Source organism: Melospiza georgiana, chromosome 2 (assembly GCF_028018845.1).
Source record: "Melospiza georgiana isolate bMelGeo1 chromosome 2, bMelGeo1.pri, whole genome shotgun sequence".
Classification (NCBI taxonomy): Eukaryota; Metazoa; Chordata; class Aves; order Passeriformes; family Passerellidae; genus Melospiza; species Melospiza georgiana.
In genome coordinates, this window is record NC_080431.1 from 52479256 (window position 1) to 52503642 (window position 24387).

The window sequence follows — 24387 nt, forward strand, 5'->3', positions numbered from 1 at the left end:
AGAACACACCTCCCTGGCTTCACAGTTTTTTCAAAAGAGAAGATTGGTATTTTGACCTTTATTCTGTCTCTTTGCTGCTGATCTCATGAATGCATACTATACTTTATCACTGTTCTACTTATTTGAATTTTCTATTTAGAAATCACTCCAAGCAGGCATAATCCTTGTTCTTTATTCTTATCCAGATATCATTGCCCCATCAAGTTGAAGGGGGTGTACTCAAAGCACAGACTTTTTCAATTTTTCTCATGTTAATGTCAATAAATACTGAGTTACGTAGGCACTGATTATTTTGTGGACAAATATCTGTTTTTTCAACAAGACCATGAGTAATTTGCAAAACAGACAAAAGTAAACATTCTGCAAGATTCAATTTTAGTAGGCTAGTCTTGATTTTTGTTCTTGGGAGATAGAGGAGGAAGGTTTGTTGTTGTTGCATTTTTCTTAAACTGTTCATAGTGACGTCTTTGCAGAAAATGATGTATAAAGTTACTGTGTCCAGACACTCTTCTCTGAGGGCACTATCACCATTTTTTCCTCAACTGTCCCTCTTCTTTTTGCCTTAGGTAATAAGTAGTCCTTGAGCAATCTCATCAGATGGGCTGTTAAAGGATTATTTTTTCCCAAACTAGACCATTCTTCAAATCAAAGACTCAGTCTGACCTACCTTGCCTGCAAAGATCTCCCTAAGTGAGACTACAAAATCCTTCCACTGTTCTTTGTCATAGCTACATCACTATTCAAAGTTTCTACAAGCCATTAACTATCTGTACAGTCCATCCACATTTTCCATGCATACTTCCATTAAATAATCCTTAATTCAAGCAACTCTCACCCCAACATTGCACTTTGATGTTGTTAATAGTCTAGATTTTTACTAGGAGGAGAGATTCTGATTTTTTTCCTTAGTTCAGCCATCACTAAAATGCAGCCACAGGTAGGGTTGCTCTTCAGCAATACACAGCAGCGCTATGTAATGTGATGATCAGGAATGGAAAATAAAGACTAATATATCCAGCTGAATCGGCAACTGAAATTTCCATGGGCAGAATATAATTACCTAAGCTGGCATTCTGCCAGGACACTGGGGTTAACATTATTACTCCTACAATACTCCTATTTATGAGTAATATGGAAGAAAAGTAGCAACAGGATTTTTTTAATTGAACCAGTGTGAAGCCAACTACAGTAGGTTGCAGTCCAATTAAAATTGACAACCCAGTGAAGCGGATACACATAACATGGAGATAAATATAGAAAATCCAAGTTGTTCTCTTTTTCTTTGTCTTCTCCTCTTGGTGTGTAGGGGCTTTTTTCCTGCTGGATATTTCATTTCATTTTCAGAATCTTTTGATGCCAGGAAACTATCATTGATTGGAAACACTTACTAGCTTTTTGCAGCCAGTTTTCATAACTTAAAATAAAGATGGAAAAATATATCCTTTTAAATGTTTCAGCATTGCATTTCTTTCCTTTTCTACAGCACACGGTATTAAAATTACATTGGCTCTGCAGCAGGAGATTAGAAAGAGCAACAACTTTTAACCTTTAATAGTAAATGATGCTGAAGTCACTTAATCTGTCTTTGAAGCACACAAAGTGCATGCACTATCAATTGAAAACTTGGAGCTAACCTTTAAACAAGCAGTCTGATCCCTCACCAAAAAGGCTGCAGAGGCTAACTTCTGAAAGGCAAAACTACTTCCTTTACTCTCTTTTTTTTTTTCCTTTTTTTTGGGGGGGAAAACTAAATACTTGAAATGGCATAAAATATATTGCACTGTTTACTCCTGGTTCTGTATTCTTTACTCACGTCTTTCTCTGTCACACAGGACCATGCAAGCAGCCACCAAGGTCAGTGGGACTCCTGGGGAATTACTATTCCCTATCTGGCAGAGGTGTTGCAAGGCACAGTTCATTAGTGCTCTGAAGCACTCTGAGAGCCCTAGATAACAGCTGCTATATGTTGTAATAAAATACAGCTGTTCATTATTACAGAACAGCTAAACCGTGTTTGTAACTGACCACTGCTCGATTCTTTTCTGAAGTTATTGGGTTTAGAGATACATCTCAAAGTAAATCTGTTATTTAATAGAATGAAGAAAGTAAAGCAGCAATGGGGTGTGTTTTAAGAACAAAACAGAAGAAAGCTCCCCTGGGCTGTATCCTATTGACCTCTAGTTCCATTATTGTTTCTAAAATATTTTTCCATTTAAGGCATTGTCACTGAGTCCTTCCCAGGAAGCTCTGGGAAAGGATATAAAGTGAGGTCTCTACTAAGCTTGTTAAGTAACATCTCTGAAAATGGAGGGTTGATTTATATTTTACTGACAGCCAGGTTTAAGGGGGGAAAACCCTCCAAGCTTTGGTTGTGAATCTTCTATAATATAATAAATGGTGCCATCTACTGGCTCTCTTTTGCTTTTGATCAGTGTCACAGTTTGATTGTGCTGCATAGCTACTGCAAATAACATTAAAACACCAAAGGAATCAAGCCAACCTGACTGTAGCTAGCATTCTTCTTGGATCTTGGAATTATTTACGGGAGTTTCCATAAAGCAAACAAGCCTAAAATGAAATAAGAGTAGTAGGAGAAAGAAAAATTGCAAGATGCAAGCAAGGAAGAAAAGGCAGGTTTCCAGCAGACATGTGAAACTGGATTAAGGGTTGATACTGAAGACGGATACAGCTAAGCTGAACCAGATGCAGCCATCCCAGAGGACAAATCAGGGATGAGGCTCCTCAGAGAGAAGAAGAGAGCTTCTCCAATCCCTCCTAATTAATCTTCTGTTAGAAAAAGAACAGCCAATCATGATGGGTTTTTTCCCCTTCCACCCACTCCACTTCCTGCTATTAAACAAAGTAGAAAATGTAAACAACCCTGACAGAAGAACTATGCAGACAGACAAAGATATTATGGGTCAATCTCTTTCTTACAGTTCAATATTTTTCCTGATTGACACCAGGAGCCAGATTTGACTCTCTGGCTTATGCCTCAGAAAACCACATGAACTGGGACTGTTAGGTACACTAAGCAGTCTTGTAATCTCCTCTGGGGTCAAACTGGACTCCCTGTATAAAGGAACTGCCAGGGATATTATTTTCATTGCTTCTTTTCATGTATCTGGATAATTTGCTTGAAAAAGCAAAATTGGCTGTAGAGCTATTTTAGTCTGACTTCCTAGGAAAAATAGACTAGTGCAATCACAGTATCTGGCAAAGGGGAAACAGTTGCAAAAATATACAATTATGTTAAGTGCTTCACAAAAAAGCAGAGTGGCTGTTAGTGCCCCTTTGGAGGAAAAAGCATGAACGAAAGTTCTTTTTAGATATAACACAGCTCCAACAGATGCAAATCCACAGAGAATGTGCTCTCCTTCAGTTTGACTTGTCACAAAATATGTTTGTTATGATAGTTTTCACCCAGTAAGAAACAGATAAGCAGGAAAGGATGGGAATGCAGGTTATCAGGGCTTTTATTGCTACAAATGGAACCCACATCAGAGCAAGTTCCAGCTTCTTGGGCTTCAGCTTTATCTCCAGCCAATGAAGATCATGTTCACCTGTGCCTCATGGAGTGATTTTAAAATTTAAAAATATAAGAAGTTTGAAGCCATCTCTTGACACAGATGTACATTTCACAGAGTATTCTGAGTTGGAAGGGAATGGACCAGCCATGGACCGACATGGACCAACTCAAGTCCAACTCCTAAGTGAATGGCCCATATAGGGATCAAACCCACAACCTTGGCACTTCAGCACCATACTCTAACCACCTGAGAATGAGAAGGGCAAAGATACTCAGACAACTCTCACTGCAGAGTCCCATCTCCACTCCTAGACTTAAGGCAGGATTTTGATATAGTCCTCAGGAGAAGGAGTTTTGGCAGACACATACAGGAATTTCAGGCAATGCAACTCCATTTTAGAGTTGTGCTTGAAAGGACTGGGAACACTGAAGTTGCTGTCCTAGCCTTTCAGACAGCCCTTAAGATGAGAGGCTTCTGAAATGTAAAGTCACAAAATAAAGGTTAAAAACTCTATTGCCACATGTGTAGTCATGACTTATAAAAGGGAGTAACTGGGGGCCACAAAGAAGCTTATGACAATTGAAGTGGTAGACTTTCTATGATTAGCAGGCAAACCTGCTCCAGCAGACCATTTTCATGTCAGTGTGTGCAAATATTTTCTCAGTTTAGTTTACCCAGTAGTTGATGGCCCCATATCATAAATCCAAAGTTCTAAGGATTTGATATCCTGCTAGATACAGGATAAGGTTTTCATTAGTCTCCCTGTCCATTTTTCATCAGTGTTGGATTACTGTAAGGTTTAACCCAATGAAGAGGATGTTCAGCACATTGATTCCTTCCACTACACAGGGCAGTTTCTGTCCCAGTACAGATGTGCAAGGGTAGAAGCTCTCTTTTTGCCACCAACTCCAACCTGCTGTCTAAAACAGCCCCTGGCTAGTCTGTGGTGACCTCTTAAGAGAAAAGGACAAGCTCCTACAGGAAAGGTGCTGGTAATACTTCCATTCTCCAGCTCCTGTAAGAATTTCTTTGGGCAACATGTAGCCTTGAAGAAATTGGCCACTTGCTGCTGTGCACAAAGGCCACAGCTTCCAGCTCAATTCCAGGCTCCCAGAATAGGCTGGGAACAAGCATGAGCCCAGGCAGCAGATGGGGATGTTGCTAATTGGTCTGTTTTGATGCTGGGCCATCAGCTGACAGGCACTTCGCACTTCTCTCTCAGCAGTGACTTGCCATGTCAAAGAGCTACAGATATGGGAATGATAACAAAGGAAGTGGAAACAGCAATCACTTCAGTGCAGACAATCTCTTTTCTTCCACTGTGCTGACCAAATTTGCTGCAGAATGTTGTGAGGCAGCTTGGACTCACAGACACCTGACAAACCGAAAAGATGTGGTTTGTACTTCTTACAGTGTCAAGTGACAATTATTTTGCATGAGTTTTGTAATTCCTAATGCATTTTTGTAGCTTTCTTAAAATGACTGGTGATAGTTATAAATGAAGGAAAGCAGAATGTGCAAAATAATACACTGGGTGAAAACTACAGTGGCTCATAAACAAGGAATTAGAGCTCAATAGAGGCTGTGACTGCAACAGAAGTTTCATTGCAAAAGCAGGATTCGCAGCCAGGAGCAGGAATAAAAGACTGCTGTTAAAACTGGAAGAGAAATCAGGAGCATGCTGGAAACAGTGGAAAAGTTTGAGACCTGTTACCTCAGACTGTTCCAGTCTAAAAAATGGCACCAGATTACAGTCTTTATACTATGTAAGACTTCAGCTTTCAGGTTTTCTTCTTCTCCAGAGATTACTGACTACAAATCTTAGTAATTTTGCAGTAACAATTGTTGCTTTGTCTTCTGTAATGTCTCTCTAGGCTCTGGGACAGTAAATGACCGTGATTATACTGCTTTAGGGGAGGTACAGTATCAGAGATTCTGTTTGCATTTCACTTTTGAGTGAAGTTGCTATGTTTTCTGGTTTTTTAAGAATTTTTCTGGCTTTCTTAAGAATTTTTCTGTTTTTTTCATTAAAATGAAACAAAAATACTCATTACAGATCAGCCATTTAACATGAAGTAAAACAAGCAAAATGTTTATTGAATGGAAGGAGTATAATGCCACAGGTGCCTAAAAGGAATTTTACTGTCCATGGGGATCTGTTTAATTATCTCACATGGAAAAAATCACCCTCTAGAGGGCCAAGTTCTATACTTTCATTTTTGATGGAGCTGTGTATTTCTAAATATAAGAGATTGTCACGGAAAATGCTGTGGAGTACCTCAAAAGAGAAGGTAATTTGAAATTCAAAAGCAACTGTTTGCCTTGACTTTTCTGAATGTCACCACCTCTGTCCCAAACACCGGAAGAAAGGATTTGCTGCGGCATCTCCAGCACCACCAAAAAACTCTAGTGAAGGACACCACTGCAGGGCAATTCTGCTTTCTTAGAGCAATTAATTTCACCGACAGACACTTGAGGAGAGGGTGAATCCTTCGCTGGAGGTGATCTCCTGCCCTGCTGCCCATTCCACTAGGGAAAGTCACTTTGCCGTGTGGGCAAAAAGGGGGCTGATCAGCTGACACAACATCAAGTTCAGGCTGTGCAGGGAGACGAATTACTTGGCATCCCATCACTAAAGAGCCACACTGGTGTGTCGTTCCCAGCTGGAGTTTACTAGGCACATCTGCAGAAGTGAGAGGTTTAATGGCTGTGAAACAGACCATTCGCTTTCATGACTGCTAAATCCCCACTGAAGGAGTGCTCCCACTTGGCTATCGATTCAAAGGAACCCTCAGGTTAAACAAACTTGTCCCCAGCTACGCCCCAAAGACGACTGAGGAAGAAATAAAGCGGGCACGTATTTCACACTGGTAATTTGGTCTCAATGGCCAACGGTTCCCTTTCGTTATCCCTCACAAGTATGCCTCATTTTCCATTCAGGAGAGAAAAGAAACTCAACCGATATATTTCAAATCAAACATTTAATCAGAATTGTCAGCTTTTCTATTGCACGTATTTAAACTTCTATTTTTAGTATACTAGCAGATGTTTTCTATTTGCAGATCTTCTCTTTCTCATTCATACTTGACCTTCTATACATCATTAATTAAAGATGTTAGCATAACAATATGCCAGCTCTTCTTCTGTTCTATGGCTTCTAAAAACTATGTTGCATTGCTGTTTCTCTGATCAGCTGCTCTTTTATGCTTTTATGACAGCTTTTGTATTGTTTGTTTCCCAACGTACATGATTTTCTACATGCAAGTATTAAAAGCAAATAATACTATACTAAATGCTATCAGAAAATTAAAGCATTTGGGATGGACACTAAAGAAAGTTTAATACTCCTTTTTATGAGAAAATTAGCACTCTCAAAGGTCTAAGTAAGCATAGTTAGGAAGTCTCCGGTGCCAATAACATAAAAAGTAGTCAAAATCCCTTCTACCACCATCTAGTAATAAAATCATGAAGACAAAAACAAAATAAAGCAAGCAAGTACTTACAAGAGAAGCAGAGGATTCAAAGCCATTCAAATGGAAAGAAAGCCATCTGCAGCTGCCTGGGCAATATGAAGGCAAAGTGAGTTAGATTAACTTTTCAAAGTGACAGATAAACACCCTACAGGTGTAACTGCCAACACATGGCTCCTTTTTCCACTCCAGACTCCAACTTACTGAAGTGAGAGGGTTTAGACTACACAAAAGCTGCAGTGATTCAGCAACTGATCTATTAGATCCCACTTTCAACAGAAAACCAGAAAAGCTTTGAAATTCTTAATTACTACATTTCTTAAAATGGAATAAGCATCCTTTGTAACTTCTTTTTCGGTATTGAAGGAAAGGAGTCAAATCCACCAAAAAACTGTGATTGCTATTAAGATCTGAAGTGGTGTTATTGTAATGATTTACTTTTGTAATGAGTTACTTGTGATTTCACACTTTGATCCCCTTTTGAGTAGTGAGGTGTTTCTTTGTTGTTTTGTGAGTGCTAATTGCTTCAGTGCTGTGTTAAATCATTGTTATGCTGGTTTTCTTGAGCAGCAGAATGATTAATTGAATAATTATGAAGGAGAAGTTCATTAAAATGGGTATGGCTATAGAAACAACATTTTCCAGCAATTCAGGGAGGGGTTGTGTACACTAATGCAAACAACCTGTTGAAAAATGATTTTTTCCTATCTAGAAAATAAAATCTTCTCTGCACACAGCTTCCATCAGAAGCAGACCAGAGAATTACATAACTGCACTGGGATGAATTTCTTCTCCACACGCTTCTGTGAGAAACCTCACTCTGGGTAGGATTCCAAGTTCAGCCATAGAACTCTGCTGCTATTATGGGTAGTTCACCAAAACTCAAATTCTCAAATGAATGTATAACCAGATCTCGAGGGTATTGGAAGTTTAGGAACTGCTATACACCACTGCAGAATAACAGAATACCTTAGAGAGCCTGCAGCACAACACAGAACATTAACAAGAAAACTCTCTTTCACTTGGGACTTTCAAGACATTTATTTTCTAGTGCAGAAGACAGCAAAAGGTTGGGTCTTATGGTGCTGAAGACACTTGAGTCATTAGATCACAGAGTGAAGCAGCAGCTGCAGTGTTGAGCTGCAATGGGATCTAGGTGCTACCTCTCCAGCTGCTGTACTTAGTGCCTTAAAGAATTTAAGCAGCTACTGCATCCTGTGAGGAAGCACTGGGAGGCGCCATGAAGAAGAGAAAGAAGTTCCATGGAAAACTGAGCATCAAACAAATAGCTTAGTTCAAAGAGCCAGTTAAAGAAGAGTAACCTTGTGAGGTTCTTCTGACATTTGTGGAGTTAACCACAGGATCAATCCTTCAGATCTTTTGCATGGGTCCCTGTCACATGAGTTAACAGACCTGGACAGGGCTGTTACTGTTCTCCAGCAGCTTGAGCAAGACACGCCTATCAGCTGACCATTGAGGATTTTTCAGACTTAGGAACCTCATGTTCCACTACAGGCTCTGTAGTATAAAAGGACACAAGCCTATGTGCTACTGTTTTCCCCTCCCCAATTTCTTCGCTTCTACTCATTGCAGCCTGTGTCTGTCTCCCAGGCACATTCCTCTGCTGTACTTGTAAACTTTTGTTTCCAATCACGGCTCAAAGTTTTTCTGGTCATTAGGTACTAATTTTAAAAGTCCAGATGGCAAAGAAGACTTTGGAAATTTTCACTGATACAAGTATTATTAACAACTGGTGAGACAGTTCACATGACTGAAATGCTAAAGACCTTTAGACAAAATTTGTTTAGCGCAAGAGGTGAAGTAGTGAATAATGCAGTGGTAGTACTACAAAGACACTGCTAACCTGTCTGTATATCCTGATAATTCAGAAACTAATTGTGAATGTGCTAAAACATAGAAGACATGAAGAGAATACAGCAGAGTGGGAAGGAGGGAAATTCTTTATAGACCATGAAACCATAGCTGAATTATTTCTTATGACTTGTCTGCAGTGAGAGGCAGACTGCGGGGGAGCAATTGTCTTGCCATGGGAGAATTCAATTTCAGAAATGTAGCATGGAGGTCACACAACTTATTAGAGTTTCTAAAATTATTCTTTGCTATCCTTTAACACAGAAAGTATTATTGCTCTTAGTGCAGAGTAACTCAATTCTGGTCTCACTACGATGGATGGAGCTACATTAATTCCTGGCCTGGAGTCAGTCAGGGATAACTGGAGATAATAGATGGGATTTATGTCATGTAATTTTAATCATCTACCATGAGTTTAGAACTATTTGCCCTGGACTCTTTCTTCAGGCAACAGAGCCAATGTGCTAGAAGGCAACATGCCACCCATCTTAGAGCCCTAGTAAGTCTCATCTTACCTCATGTTAGCTATCCAAGAGGTAGATTTCTTCCCATCCAGATCCCCTCTGTAGTCAATGCAAAGAGCAAGGCACCAGCACAATGTGACTTACTAAATTCTAAATAGGTGTCCAAGACAGGAAAGGTGATTCTCCTGAACATTAGCTGATGCTGCAAAATGGCTACTTTTCCATAGCTGATGAAAACTGTAAGTGTGAAGAAAAGCAGATAAAAAGAAAAGAAAAATGGGAGGTCTATGACAGAAACTGAAAAGAGCTAAAAAGGAGAGTACTCCACCATGAAAGCGAAAACCTTTAGCCAAAAGCCTACTCTGCTTCACTGCAAATAGAAAAGGCTGTTAAATGCACCTCCCACTGCTCCCCAGGGAGCAGAAACAGGGAAAGCAGGACAACATTGAATTGTTACATTATTGAACATAATATAGAAATGAGAAGCTTGCAGCCCAGGAAATCAATAGGCAAAGCTAGAAATGCAAAGGAAAATATATGGCCAGCAATAAGACAATAAAGAGCCTTTACTAGTAGTGATCTTGTGACTGTGATGGCTTAAGAATTTGAGGCTTGGATGCATCGTACCGTACTTTAGACATCAGAATAATAGTTATTTACATCTGAGCTAGTGACACTTCACTTCTTCACTTCTTTACAGTCAACTGAGAGGGATTTTTTGGGGCACAATTCCTGTCATCCTAAAGCAACCATGTAAAGCAGTTCAGATGAAGCATCCCTATAAGTGTTTCTTTCCTTCCATGACTAAAAAAGAAGAACCATCAGATATAACCAGGAAAAAACTTGAGATACCCAAGCTCTCTTCTGCAAAAATATTTGCTTGCTTTCCCAACTGCACCAGTTAACCCAAAACAAATGCACTAGCAATTAAAGAAGTCTTAGCAACAATATGAACTCATAATTTGAGAGATGGTAATAATTTTAGTGGAGATGAACAAAAAATAGATAACGTATTAGTACCGCACCTGAGGCAGGGCATTCAAATCCTTTAGTAAATATGACAGATATGACAAAGCCCGAGGATAAAATTTTAATCACGAGCCTCAGATAGCTTTTATCCAAGGGGATTGAGAAGGCCACTGTTCTACTAGTGTACATGTTATTGGAATGTTACAAAGTCAGGATTCAATAGATTAGAATTCTGTGCCAATACTCTAAAAGAGAAAAAAATCTAAAAGTCAGTCATTACATGGTGGTTATCCTGAAACTGTCCTCCTTCTCCCCTTAAAATCCCCCACCAAAGCTGTCCCTTTCTCCACATCCAGCAGCCATAAAATAAACCTTTAAATATGTGTAAACAACAAACCATCTGTGCTGTTTCTGGGCTTATACCACATTAAAGAGGTATTTAATTGAGTCTTTTCATTTAAGGATAGTTGCACTAGGATTCCTTTGAAGTGTCTGGGAAGAGCCAGACTCTGCCATAAGGCATGCAAGAGCTGAATCAGCTGCAGGATGCCTTTCTCTTGTCAAGTATATTGGGAGCCTCGAGCACTGACATTCATACCTTATGTTTCAGCTTTCCAGAACACTGACCTTGAAACAGAACTGCAGTTTCAGGTCAAAAGATTCAGTCCAGGCAGAGTTATTTAAAAAGGCTGAAAACACAGGTTTACATAATATCTTGTAAATCTGTAACTATCAACTGTCATTGCTTTTAGTCAGCTGTGAGTCTGATCTGATAATTCTGAAATATATTCTTCATCAAAGAGTGGGGAGACAAGGATCTTAAACAGAATAATTCTTACTAAGAAGATAGTGACCTGAGGAAAAATTTGTAGCAGACAGTACAAAATATTTTTCATTATTTTATAAGAAAAATATGTGCATTCCTTCCATTTTTAGTGGACTTTTCATTACAACTAAAACTAAAATTAAAACAGAAGATCTGAGATTAAAAAGCAGATCAAAAATTAAGAATGAGTACATTAAATCCTCCAGTTGTTGTAAAAGTTGGAATGCAGAGCATCTCCTTTTCATCCTGCACTTTTAGGAAAAAAAAAAAAAAAGCATTTAGGATTATACATCATGTTCTGTAGAAATGTGAACGCTTCTCACGGTAAGGACTGACCTTCAAAAACAGAGGATGAAAGGCGCCTTTGCCATGTAAGAAGACGTTTCACCACTGGAGGGAACTATTGGACTTCAGTGCCAGCACGGGGAAGCAGCAGCTGCGTTTCAAATGCCGGTGCTTGTTCCACCCCGGAAAAGTCTGCTGAAATCACTGCAAATGATAGATTGCGTTAATTAATACAACGTGAAGATAACAGAAAAACATCGAAGCTTTTATGTCAATAAGTGATAGTCAATAAGTGTTGAATATATGATATATGGTATTTATAATAAAATGAGAGGATAAGAAGCTTGCTGCTCTTTGAAAGATTCAGAGGCAATTTTACTGAATTCTGTACAAACATTGAACTACTTAAATTAAAAAGCTACTGAAAAAGGTAGAAAGAACTCATATGATTTCTCACAGGAGAAATCCCTGTTCAACACAGAACATTGTCATTTGCTCGTTATTGCAGCAACCATTTTCAACAAGAATTATATTTATTGACTTGGTAAAGCTGTCTCTTCTGTCTGCTTTCACAGAAACATAGAATGGTTTGGCTTATAATGGATTTTTAAAGGCCATCTAGTCCAAAACCCCCGGCATAAGCAGGGATATCTTCAACTAGATCTGGTTGCTCTAAGCCCAGCCCAACCTGACCCTAAAAGATTTCAGGGATGGGGCATCCACCACCTCTATAGGCAACCTGTGCAAGTGCCTCACCACACTTTTAAGGCAGTTCCTCAAAAAGCCACTGCCCCCACATGACCCAAAGCTACATGCTACAGTTGCATTTTAACAAAGGATCTAATAATTACTTTGGTAACGATATATTCATGCATTTCAGAAAATCTGCTAAGAGTTCCGAAATTTGTTTTTTTCCCCACCCTCACCAGCATGATGTACCATCAATGCATGATGTGGCCATGATTCTTCTCTGAAGCATTGTGTAAGAACTATGGTAGAATATTGTGCACTATTTCCTGTCACACTTATGCACAAGTTCTGCAAGTGACTCTCCTGAGGGACAAAGGAAACTGTTGGACAGGCAAAGCAGCACAGCACTGGTGTCTACCCGCAACCCTCCTTCCCTCCTCTGTTGTTCTGTTTTTATGTTGTTTATCTGGTGCAGCCTTGGTGAGAGCAGTGGCTTTAACAGGTATGTCTGCATTATCTGACACATTTCCTCTGCTTCCATCACCTGAGGTTGTTGAGTCACATTAAAGAGTTTCCTGTGGAGCACTGGCTTAGAGCATGGGGAAATACCTCCCTTTATCATACAGCACTACACTTGCTGCAAGTCATGAGTGATTCAACAGCTGTATATTTTCCCTGTCAAGTGTGGAATTCCCCCAGTATTGTCCTATTCATTGCCACTATATTGGTGGAATAAATCCAGCTTCCTGTGCTTCAAAGTTTTCCTAGGTGGTGGGTAGGACTCGTTGGTTGGCAAGTTTTCTCACGCTTAGCTATTTACATGCCCGCTGCTCATTGCTGATTTGCTGTTTAGAGTGGGCAGTGGCTCTTCTTGCCATTCTCTGCAGAGCACTGAAGCCTGAAATTCTTCCCTTAGCCCCACAACCATCCTCAAAAATGACTGATATGGGTTTGGCAGCACAATTTGGTTCCAACAGGAGCTGAGAGAGCTTCATTTAATAAGAATACAAAGTTCATTCACTAAGTTATTTCCCAAAAATAATAAACCATTTTCCTATTGTCTGTGCTTGCTTGCTAAAGGGAGAAAAATGCTCTGAAATCAAACTGCTACTGTTTAATGTTGTACCAAGAAAATTATGCCTCAGGAGGTTGTCAGGATTTGTTGAAACTAGACATTGTTATAAAAAGCTACATAATTTCTCTTTTTTTCATTTGTTGTACAGAAGAGTTAGAAAAGGTAGTAATTTTTATTTCCTTGTTTCAGCTGACTTTTTTTCTCCATATGAGGTTTTCTTCCAATTAACTGTAATTCCCTAGTAAAATGTTTATACCTTCCTTATATTTATTTTCTGAATGTTAAATTTGAGATGTTGCACCTGGGAAAATATATAAGTAGTTTGCTATATAACGTTCTGTTTAATGCAAGTGCACAAAATGTGTTTGATCCTCTAAAATGTGGTGTTTAGCACTGAATACAGATTTCAGGTGTAGTCACTGGCTAAAGAAGAAATCTGTTGGAAGCTGAGGACAAAGCTTCCAAAATTAAAAATTAATGAACTCATGTTTTAAGGCAGAGTTAAACACACAAATGACGTGTCTATGTGGGATGAGAGATTATAATTGTGGCATTTAACTAGGACAGTGATGTGGGATGACAACAACAATCAATACTAGTGCATGCATAGTGTAATAAAGCATGTATTTTCAATATACACATTTACATAGACTAAGTTGTGTCTCAAATACTATAGTAACTACTGGGGATTCCCTGGTAATAGCTGAACTCTATATCAAAAAAGATCCTTGGTCATTTGTGATTCCTTCCAATTCACATGCTGGTTTTACCAAGAAACTCATCTGTGCGGGCCAGAAAGGAGCTGTTGCGTGGTTTAGCTGTGTCCCCATATGAATGGAGTGATCTTTGGAAATTATTAAAGTACACCTCAGCTTCTCAGCCTTACTGCCACAAAATGTAGCTACAGTTCAAGCATGTATACTGAAAAAGCAAGTTTTACACAGAAGAAAAGCTACCTTTGGTAACTGAGATCCCATGAAGGGGTCAAGGGTCCCAGTAGGAAAAAAACATGGGCTCTCTTGCAAAGAGCAAGAAGGAGCATACGACAACTTCGATCTTGGATGATAGGAAGATGTTTGTATAGAAGGGAACATTTCCTCCACATGTAGCAGTAAAGGGAGTACTATACACAGCCCTTGTATGCACCCCTGTTAAATTATATTAAACAATTTCAAAACATGGACAAAGAACTATAGAAGTAATTTGAGATACCAGAAATTACTGAGATTTATGGAAAGGAACAAGGAAGATCTTAAGTCCAAGGTATTTACTTGAGATGAGTGAGTCACTCTGTATATGTGTTGATAATACAGAAACCATCCTAATTCCCAGGTATCTTCATTGGTCAGAAAGAAAAACAAAGGTGTGATATTGTTGTTACATTAGATGGTTTGGATTGTTTGCTATAGTTGTTTTCAACCGCTAATAAATGGAAGGCTAAACTGTGACCATGGAAATAGGTGTCAAAGTGAACTTAAGTTTTGTAACTTACTTCAACTAAGTTCAACTAAGTGAACTTAGTTGAAGTAAGACACAAAACATACTTTGATGCATTAATTGTTCTGGAGCAGAACTAATGAGAAACTAAAAATAAAAACAAGATAATATCAGTGGTAAAACGCATATTTAAGGGTACATCATCTTAAGATCCCAAAAATGTTGGATGTTGTACCACTTTGGGGGGGATGCATTAAGCTAAAGCTGTTGGTCAGATCTGATAATCAATAGCTTTAGAAGGCCTGAACTATTTAACCCAATAAGAAGACAGAACATCAGTATTTTTACTTATATCATTGTACGTGATATAAAGTACAATCATTTCACTTGATGGATGAATAAACTGAAACTAGGAATCATGCAAAATAAAAGAAGAGCAGTTAATCACTGAAACTAACAATAACACAGTAAATTCTCCAACTTTTCAGATCTAGACCCTTTCTAGAACACACGCATAAAATGGATGCTATGTTGCTCTGCGTAGGGATAAACAATTGTAATGTTACAGGTTTGCACTACATACTCAATAAGACTCAATATTTAGGATATACTATTACTATGGATTTGGTTATTAGGGTTTTTATTTCTACTTTATTGCTGTAATGAAAGCAGCCTAGTTCATATTATTGCAAAGGAAAAAGACTGAGCAAAGAAGCCTTGAGAGATTAACAATGTCGAGAGAGAGCCTTAATGAATCAGGATATTGCTTAAAATAACTTTATATTAAGTGAAATAACAGATTAAGGGAAATGTAAATATATATGAATGTATGAAGGTAATAATGGTACTACATTTTAAGCCTTACTTTCCTAAAATAAGAATATATATAAGCAGTTTAACATTTTTCACAGTAAATAGTCAAGTCTTCCTTTTATATTCATGAGTAAAGTAAATCTAAATTATTCAAGACAACACCTGAAATAAAAATCTACTTTCATAGAACAGATAAACATTACAAGTTATGTTCAAGCAGAACGACTGCCTTAAGTGTAAATTCTTCAAACCCCAAGCAATATAAAAATAAAAAGAAAGTAAAGGAAAATGGCTACTGTTCACTACTGCTTTAACAAGAATTTTTAATATTTTGTCATTTATGTTGAATCATCTTAGATAATTAAGCACTTAGATGTTAGATATTAGTTAAAATCTTCCAGACAATAAATTCCTCTATCATCAATCTATAATGGATTCGTGTTTCTTGAGGGTGAGTTGTTCCATTTTACAAGCTGCCCAGATGTAGTACGTACTCACTCCTCTTTGCTAACATCTATTAGACCAGCTGAAGTCAGATGATTTGAAGTCCAGTTTGGAGCATACTTGTTCCAAAGCCTTTTACAACTGGACAGCCTTTGGCCCCCATTCCAAAACATCCTAGCATACTGTAACATCTTCTATGTGAGTTTCCCACAGAGCATAATATGGGCCATTAAGATTTCAGAGTTCCTTAGCAAGTTGCAATAAAAAGGGATGTGGATAAAAGATAAAAGAACTTTGGTGTCTCAGGAGTGCAAATATATACCAATATTAATTTCTCTGTAGGAAAAGCAGCATATATCCCAACATCCGGAGACCAAGTGAGATATAAAGGGACTTCCCAAATCTTGTTTGGCTGACTTATAACTTTTTAGATAAAACTGACATATATTTTGAAAACACCTGGAAGTGTCACAAATTTTCTTCCTGAACAACTAAGTTATTCCTGAACAGCTAACTCATTATTGTGGCTATTAGTTTGGGCCACAAAATGAAAGAGAGAAAAATATTAAAAAGAAAGAAATCACTGAGGCCTGGCCCAGTTATCAGGCTATTTAAGATTTCTAGCATTTCCAGAAAAAAAAACCACTGCCTGGAAAAGATTACGTGCATTCTATTCTTTGTTAAGTTTGTTACACGATGTTTTGTAACTCTGCTACTCCAAGACATTTTCTTAGTTCTGCAGCCTTCTTCTCCAACTGCTGAATGTTCCAGTGCCATTGTCTTTTATTTGATTGGACTTTGTTCAGTTGGCAATGCAAACGTTTTAATATAGCATCATATCTCTTATTCTGTACCTAAAAAGAAAAAAAAAACCTTCATAAAATCATTCCAGTAAAACTATTTACAGAGGTGAGGTCAGCTCAGGAATGGGTCTGGACAGACACATCCTTTTTGGAGGGTTCCATATGATTACATACACTTGTACTAACTACAGTCATGGATTGCATGCAAACCATTCCTAGCAGAAATCCCAAAGCCTATCAACCAACAGAAACACTGCAAACCGCACACAGTAAATCTTACTGCCAAGAAAACCTGTACCCCTGCCTGCTTGTCCTGCCTGCATGAATTGCCTCACAAAGTGCCGTGCCACGCCTCTGTTTGCCGCTCACACCAGAGGCCCCTTTTAATTCAGCCCCCGCTGCAGTCCTGCGTGGCCCTCAAGCATTCATCTGACCTATTTCAGATATCTGGTTTAGGACATGAATCATGCCTCACTTTCCCATTAAGGAAGGAAAAGCTCTGTCCTACTAAGACCTTAAGTGTGGAGGTCAGTGTGGATATCTGCTCTGCAGATGTTTAAAGTTTACCAAAGTTAACACCACCCAAGGACAGCATGTCACATCTCTGGCAAGGCTTTGCATGTGGAAGATTCGAGGCTCCAAAATGAGAGGTGAGAAAGAAGAAATTTTCATTCTTTGACAAGCATGTTTGGGTATAAATGGGAATGTAAATGAGGTAACCTTGCTGACTGCAGTAGCACCTTTGTAGCTGCACTGCATTTAAAATGGCACATTTTTCTTAGGCAATACTGCGGCAATGCAGGACTGTCAATTCTGTCCTCATTGCTGCTTTATGTGGAGAAGTAAATTTGCATTCTGAAGTGTTAAAAGAATGAAACACTCACTGCAATAAAAATGGAAATAATGAGCATTCCCTTAATGAAATTTGGGCTTACTTACCCTAGTTTAAATGGCATATGAGTGGTAGTGTATAATTACTCTTGTGTCTACTTATTGAAGATTCATTACATTGTATTTCACATGCACATGATGATGTACAGCTGCATCAGAACTCACAGCACTGTTGGTGACTTCCCGCAAATCTCACTGCCTAAATTTCACAAATAACTAGGAAACTGCCTCACTCGTGTTCTATAAACTGCCTTATTTTATTGGTGATGGCTTGCTACCTCATGTTACCTCATTGCCTCCATGTTACCTCACTCACCACTATAATTGTTTGCAACTTTTTGAGGGATGCTGTCAGATCCACTCATCTGAATGAGTGCTTGGGGCATCTGCATCACTAGGACTGCATTGTACAACACTGAAACATCTATGATCAATATTATCTGCTTTTTTTAGAAATGCCTCTCTAGCATCATTATTGGGAACAGTCTGGCACATCTGCTGAGGGAGGGAGCACTAATATGATTACTGGAGACAGGGAAGGGACAACATTGTGCTTTCTATTGGATCTTGTGTACATGAAAGTCAAACATTAGAAAAAAATTGTCTGGGCACTCAGGGTATCTCCACCACTAGGGTTGTTTAAGGACAGGATAGGCAAGTATCTGCCAAGAGTAATACAGTCACACACTGGCATTGGGGAAAGAGGGCAGCAGGGGAATAGACAGTCTTTTGGGTAGGGATTTTTTAAAATTACTTCTACATAACAACAAATTTTCAATTATTTGTGGATATCTTGAATTATCCTTATGACCGAAGCCTTGACCCTGCACAGATAACCACCCTGATTTATTGCTGACAACCCTGTCCAATGCTGGGAACAGGGTCTGCTTTTCAAGAAATGGGTGAAGGGGCTAGTGCTCAGGAAAGAGAATAAGAAAAGGTTCACAGGCTGCTTTAAGAATCACAGAATATGCTGAGTTGGAAGGGACCATCAAGACCATCAAGTCCAACTCCTGGCCTTGCACAGGACATTCCCAAGTGTTGCACATGTGTCTGAGACCATTGTCCAAATGCTTCCTGAACTCTGTGAAGGCTTGGTGCTGTGACCACTTCCCTAGGGAGGCTGTTCCAGTGTCCAACCACTCTGTGGGTGAAGAACCTTTTCCTAATGTCCAACCTGAACCTCCCCTGACACAGCTTCAGGCCAGTCCCTCAGATACTGTCACTGTCACCACAGAGCAGAGATGCTTCTTTCCCCCTCACAAGCAAGTTCTAACTGCAATGAGGTCTCTGCTCATTTCCTCTCCTCCAGGCTGAACAAGACCAAGTGACCTCAGATGCTCCTCCTGTGGCTTCCCCTCCAGGCCCACCTTAGCTGCCCTCCTTTGGATGCTCCAAACAATTGCATCAAGTGCCACCAGTCTGTAGCTGAATTCCACCACTGCAGCTCAATAAAACCTCTTCCATGCGCCTAGTATCTCACTTTATTCCTGCGCTTGACTTGAGTATTCTGTCCCAAGCTGTGCTGATGACTGCTGGGTATAAATGTGTCTGTCTATCCACTGTCAGTTCTTATATTAAAAACTGGACTGTTTTCAGGAGAGTTCTTAATAGAAAATAATACCCTGAAAGGCTTTGGGTTTGAACCTGCTTCCTTCTGAGACAGAAAGAACATATAATGCAAACAACTGAAGAACAAAAGTGAAGATTACCCTTCTCTATTTAATTAAATTGATTTTGATAAGAGAACTTTATTTTTAGGCTACCTAATTTAACTTTGGATTTAGAGAATTTTCTTAAGAGGATGTTGCCTTGGTAATAAAAAATTTTCTCAAATGCTGACTAGCAGATCTATTCTAAAGCAGATGTGTTTTACTTTTCAGGTTAAAAATTCTCTCTGTTCACTGTCACATGAAAAAAATGATTCTTTCTTCCTCCTACATTTTACAAAGGGCAATAGACCTAACCTTAAATCACTTAATCTTTATATAATTAAGCTTTGCTCATTAAATTTTGTGGCATTTATTTAAACTGACAAGATAAATGGTAAGAAACTTCCAAATTAAAAATTTTCTAAGGGTACTTTAGTAAGGAACAAAATGAAAAATATAGTTCAATTATTTAAAAGACAAGCTTTTAACTAGTGATTAGAATTTTATCTTATCAGCTAATTAGGAGCTGTTGTGTTATTCCTAATTTAATGCCAGCTTAAATTAGGGAGATTCATAGGAAGTCCACTTTCCTGGTGCATTTTAGTCTCCCACTGATGAGTTATCAAGTCATGAAAAATCAAGTCAGCAGTGAAATGTAAAGTATTTCAGAAATATCACACAAATTTTAAAATGTGCATTTGCTTTACTACTATTCAGTGACCTCTTCTTTTTCCAGGAATCCAAAAGTTCACATATGAAGTCCTTCTGAAAAGACTTCAGAAAAAAAGTGTTCTTCACAATTAAGTTCTGAATTTTAGAAAGACTATCAGAATTTAAGACAGCATCATTACTGCATATACTTTAACAATGTATAGCCAGCGCTGCTGTATAAAGTACTTCAGACTTCATTTGCATTATCTACATTCCATCAGGAGAACTGCAATTAAATTTTATCCCAATGACTCACCTCAATTTCCTTTCTAAGCTTAGCATGCTTTTTTTTCTCTTCTTCCAGCAGATCTCTTTTTTTATTGATCAAATCTTTCAATGTTGTGACTTCACTTTTTAAATGTGTGATTTCTTCCTGCAGATGTAAGTCAAGATACAGAAATTCACCCCCTGAAATGTTGCACAGTTCATCTAGTATATTTATTAAAATTGTCTCATCTAAACAGTCTCAGTTAATGGAGATTGGATAAAGGTCTATAATAAACAGTTTCACAATAAACCTATTAATACTAATTAAAATTATAATAATTTAGGATGGGTAATTAAAAATTATCTATTAAATATTTTATCACATGGTTCTACACCTGTAAGAATGTATACTCTTGATCTGAAATATAAGAACTAAAACAATACAGGATTTTGAGCTCAATTTGCTGGTCTTTATTTAAAGTGCAGTTAACTGCAAAATGGAAGAATAGTGTAATATTTTAGATATATTTTTCTTTCTCATAGGGAAATACAATATTAATTAGTCTTTATTTTTCAGTATTGAAAGATTTGTTGTACAAACAAATTTTCATCAACTTACATTAACAGAATACTATCAAATTTTCAATAATGCAAGTTACATCAAATTTAAATCAGTGATCCCCTTTCAACTTCATGCTTGTGTTTGTCCATATATTGGCAAAATTCCACGGTGAAAAATTCCTGTGTAGTTGTTATTAGTAAAAATTGTAATTGGGTCAAGTAAAACTAACAGTGTTAGATTACAATACCAAACATGTTTTTTCTCTCTTCTTATTTCTATCACCATCTCATCAAATCTACCTCCTGTTGGCAAACAGCTCAAATTTATTTCGTTGACAGTAAAGTGTGAAGAATATGGTGTTCTTACCTGTAACAATATGGCAAAAGTTTAAAGAATATTGTGTTCTTACATGTAACAATATGGCAGTCTTCCACAGAATTCTGAGAAGTGTCCATGTAAATTTATCCAATGATAAAGCTTAACTTACAGTTGCGTAATATTTTCATATTTGAGTTCATTCGAACACACAGTATAAATATTTTTTACAATATTACACAGATAACAATACTGATATTTTTAACTGGATATTGAACTAAAAATTTTTCCAATTAATGCAGCATTATGAATTACCTATATTCCCTTGTGCTCAGTCCCTCATGAACCATAGACATATTAGACAAAATAACTATATTATATGAATGATATCAAAATTATTTCACATAAAAGGAAAGAATCAAAAAGGAAATATCATACCTGCACTTGTTTTATAACAGATCCTTCTGGATTCTGCAGATCACATATTAATTCCTCTTTCTTTGCCTTTAATTCTTCCACAACCGCTTTCTTTTCAGCAAGTTCAATCATAATTGGCAATTTACTTTCCATCTCCCAAAAGAGATGTTTATGATCCTTTATTTTTTCCCGATATTCATTATTTCGTGCAAGTTTCATCTCAAACTCCTCTTGTATTGTTTCTGCATCACACCTCAATTTTAAATTTTCAGAATACAGGGCTCTGACTTGGGCCTCCAGATTTTCACAGCGATATTTTGTCACTTCTATGGCATCGTCTTGCAGATGTATCTCCCTTTCTGTTGTCTTTGTTTCTAACAGAACAGAATTCATTTCTTTTTCTAGTTCCTGGCACTTTGCCTGTAAAATATTTCAGTGTTCATTTAAGAATTTTTTTGTAGAAAGATATTAAGTGTCTAGTTAAACACTGTAATTTATATTTATTCAACAGCCTTTTTTTCACTTGTCTAATGTGGTTTGAATGGAAGATAATTAGACTTATATTTCTTAATATCATCATCTTAGAGGCACAATGTAAGAATACTATCTTAGTCTTCTCCCCTTAGATTGAGTCTAAAATATTAAATAAGATACCTTTGAACTCACTTTTAAATACCTCACAGTTGCAAGATAGATGCCAAAAATCCCTTGAAAACCTATACAGACACATAGAGGGGTGTGTCTGAGAGGTGATGGAGCTTAACTAGACTGTTCAACTGAGGTTTTTAATCCTGACTTCATCACAGTAGTAGCTGGGAGTTGAATTAATCACAGCTTTTTTCAATTCCATATGAAATATCTATCTAGTCCTAAAAAGGCATCTACATCATCTCACTGAGGAGAAGTGAACAAAACCAGGAAGCAGTACTTCAAACCATCATAAGAAATTACAGAATCATCAAGCCTGGAAAAGACCTTTCATTACCTAGGGCTCTAAAGTTCTCTGGGTCTGTTTTAAAACAGATACATAATTTTCAATTGTAAGATCACAAATTATTGTTGCAACATCATCAGACTATATTTTGGGATACAGGACAAAGCTTCTTGTAAAGTATGGCAAGTCCACTGGCATTCCTAAAAATACAAGATTTCACTGTTACTTCAGAAATTTTATTTTTGTGCAAAATTTCAAATATCAATTATTTCAGTTGTAGACCTATGCACAGATGTTATAATTGGAACAGTACTATTTTCATTTGTGTTCTTCCATCCTCAAAAATGTCAACTGGAATCATCTTTTCTCAGACTTAAAAGTAAGTTTCTCAATAGAAACTTGATCTTGAAGGTTAAACAGTAATTGAAAGTTTAATAAAAGACAAAAAAAATTATCACAGAGTCTTCAGAAAAACTACACATGCCCAGTGCTCTACAAAATAGTACCAAGTAATACCACTGTTTAATGGCTACTTAGGATACACACTTCAAACATAAGGGGGAAAAAAAGTATTTTGTGTCAAAAAAGATGCTAAGAAAAAAAAAAATACAGTGTGGTGAAAATCTGAAAAAAAATAATTTTTAAAATCCTTCCCCCACAATTTCTTAGGAAATTATTATTTTTTTTAAAAAATCAAAAAGCTATGACTCTGCATTTAGTTGTTGTGGGTTCACTTTGTGGGTTCAGCCCAGTATTTTTGTTTTGTTTTGTTCAAGTAACAAACCAACGTTTCACCGGCTGTAATGAACACTTAGCTGTGTTGTGGCCTTAAAAACAAAAGTACACACCCCCAGTTTTGGCTGAGCCTGAATGCCACACACAGGAACAGAAGAGCTGTCTTACACTTGAATGCACTCATCCATTAAGTACCACCAGCTTCTCTTGTTCAAGGAAATACTTCTTCATCAAATGAAAATTAATTGATTTAAGTACTCTAAACAAGGTTTATTACCTGCAATAGGAAAAGAACTGCTTTGCTTTTTTCTATGTCTGATGCCTGTGACTGCTGTTGCTCTGCAACTCGTTTTACAACTTCAGCTAGTGATGGGGAATTTTCCTTGGCCATTTCAGGCAGAAGTGAAGAACTGGAGGGATAGAAAAGAAGTGAATTGTTTTATCATCTTTCAATTTAGTTCTTGTAGACAAAACAAGATTGAGGGCTGTGCCGTGGGATCGCAGGTCAAGCCATTTATTTCATTTGGTTCATTTTTAATTTTTAGCAAGAACAGGTTATTCGAAGCTAATCACTGAGAATTAGAACACTTTCTTGCAGAATCTCATAAAATAAACCTGCGATGTGATACTACGATGTTCTTCCTGCTTCTCTGCAGAGCAGACCGTCAGATTGTGAGCAAAGTCCTAACTTTTTAAAGTACCCTTAGAGCATCTTAAATGCCCGAGGCCGCGCTCCCGCCTTCCTGCCGAGTCCCGGCCGCCACACGGCACCCGCAGCGCTCTCCGGGCCGCCGCCCCTCAGGCCGCCGCTCCCCGCCGCCGCCCGGGCCTGCGGCAGCCCAGGGGCACGGGGAGCCGGGAGAGGGGCTGATCCCGCCGGGAGAGGGGCTGATCCCGCCGAGAGCGGGGCCGGTCCCTGCGGGAGCCGGAGGGAACGCGGCGGGAGGGATCCCTTAGGGAACGCGTGGCGGTCGCACCACCCGCGGCGGTGGCGCCGCCCGGCTCGGCGGTGCCTGAGGGCGTCCTGCTCCGCGCCCTTTGTTCCCCGGCTCCCCGAGTTACCCATTCACTGGATTAGACTGCACTTGCTGCCATCATTTGTTCTGCAGAGAACATCCAGTTTTCCCAAGCACCACTGGGTTACGAAGGACAAGAGATGTGGCCCAGTTTCTTCTGGCCTATGCCATGCCCTGCTCTGTAGTCACGGACTTGTCTCTGCCCCGCTTGTACTCCTCTAAGCAATTGCAGGGAATTTGAACCCCAAATCGCATTATTTTTATAATTC

General features: G+C 38.4%; 1 protein-coding gene across 1 annotated transcript; it reads right to left on the minus strand.

Annotated features, from left to right (window-relative positions):
* Nucleotides 1-15849: 15849 nt before the first annotated feature.
* Nucleotides 15850-23505, minus strand: CCDC122 (coiled-coil domain containing 122). Its single transcript, XM_058018607.1, has 4 exons — nt 23380-23505; nt 21455-21853; nt 20189-20305; nt 15850-16729 (listed from the first exon to the last, which is right to left on the minus strand). Exons 1-4 carry the CDS (start codon nt 23491-23493, stop codon nt 16565-16567), a joined length of 795 nt encoding a protein of 264 aa, XP_057874590.1. The 5' UTR covers nt 23494-23505; the 3' UTR covers nt 15850-16564.
* Nucleotides 23506-24387: the final 882 nt, after the last annotated feature.

What these genes read in the sequence shown, in the direction of transcription:
- CCDC122 (XM_058018607.1), bottom strand. Translation starts at nt 23,493, where the DNA reads ATGGCCAAGGAAAATTCCCCATCACTAGCTGAAGTTGTAAAACGAGTT. An exon ending in CAGTTCTTTTCCTATTGCAG is followed by an intron (nt 21,854 to 23,379) that starts GTAATAAACCTT and finishes AATATTTTACAG; the next exon opens with GCAAAGTGCCAGGAACTAGA. An exon ending in CTGTTATAAAACAAGTGCAG is followed by an intron (nt 20,306 to 21,454) that starts GTATGATATTTC and finishes TTACATCTGCAG; the next exon opens with GAAGAAATCACACATTTAAA.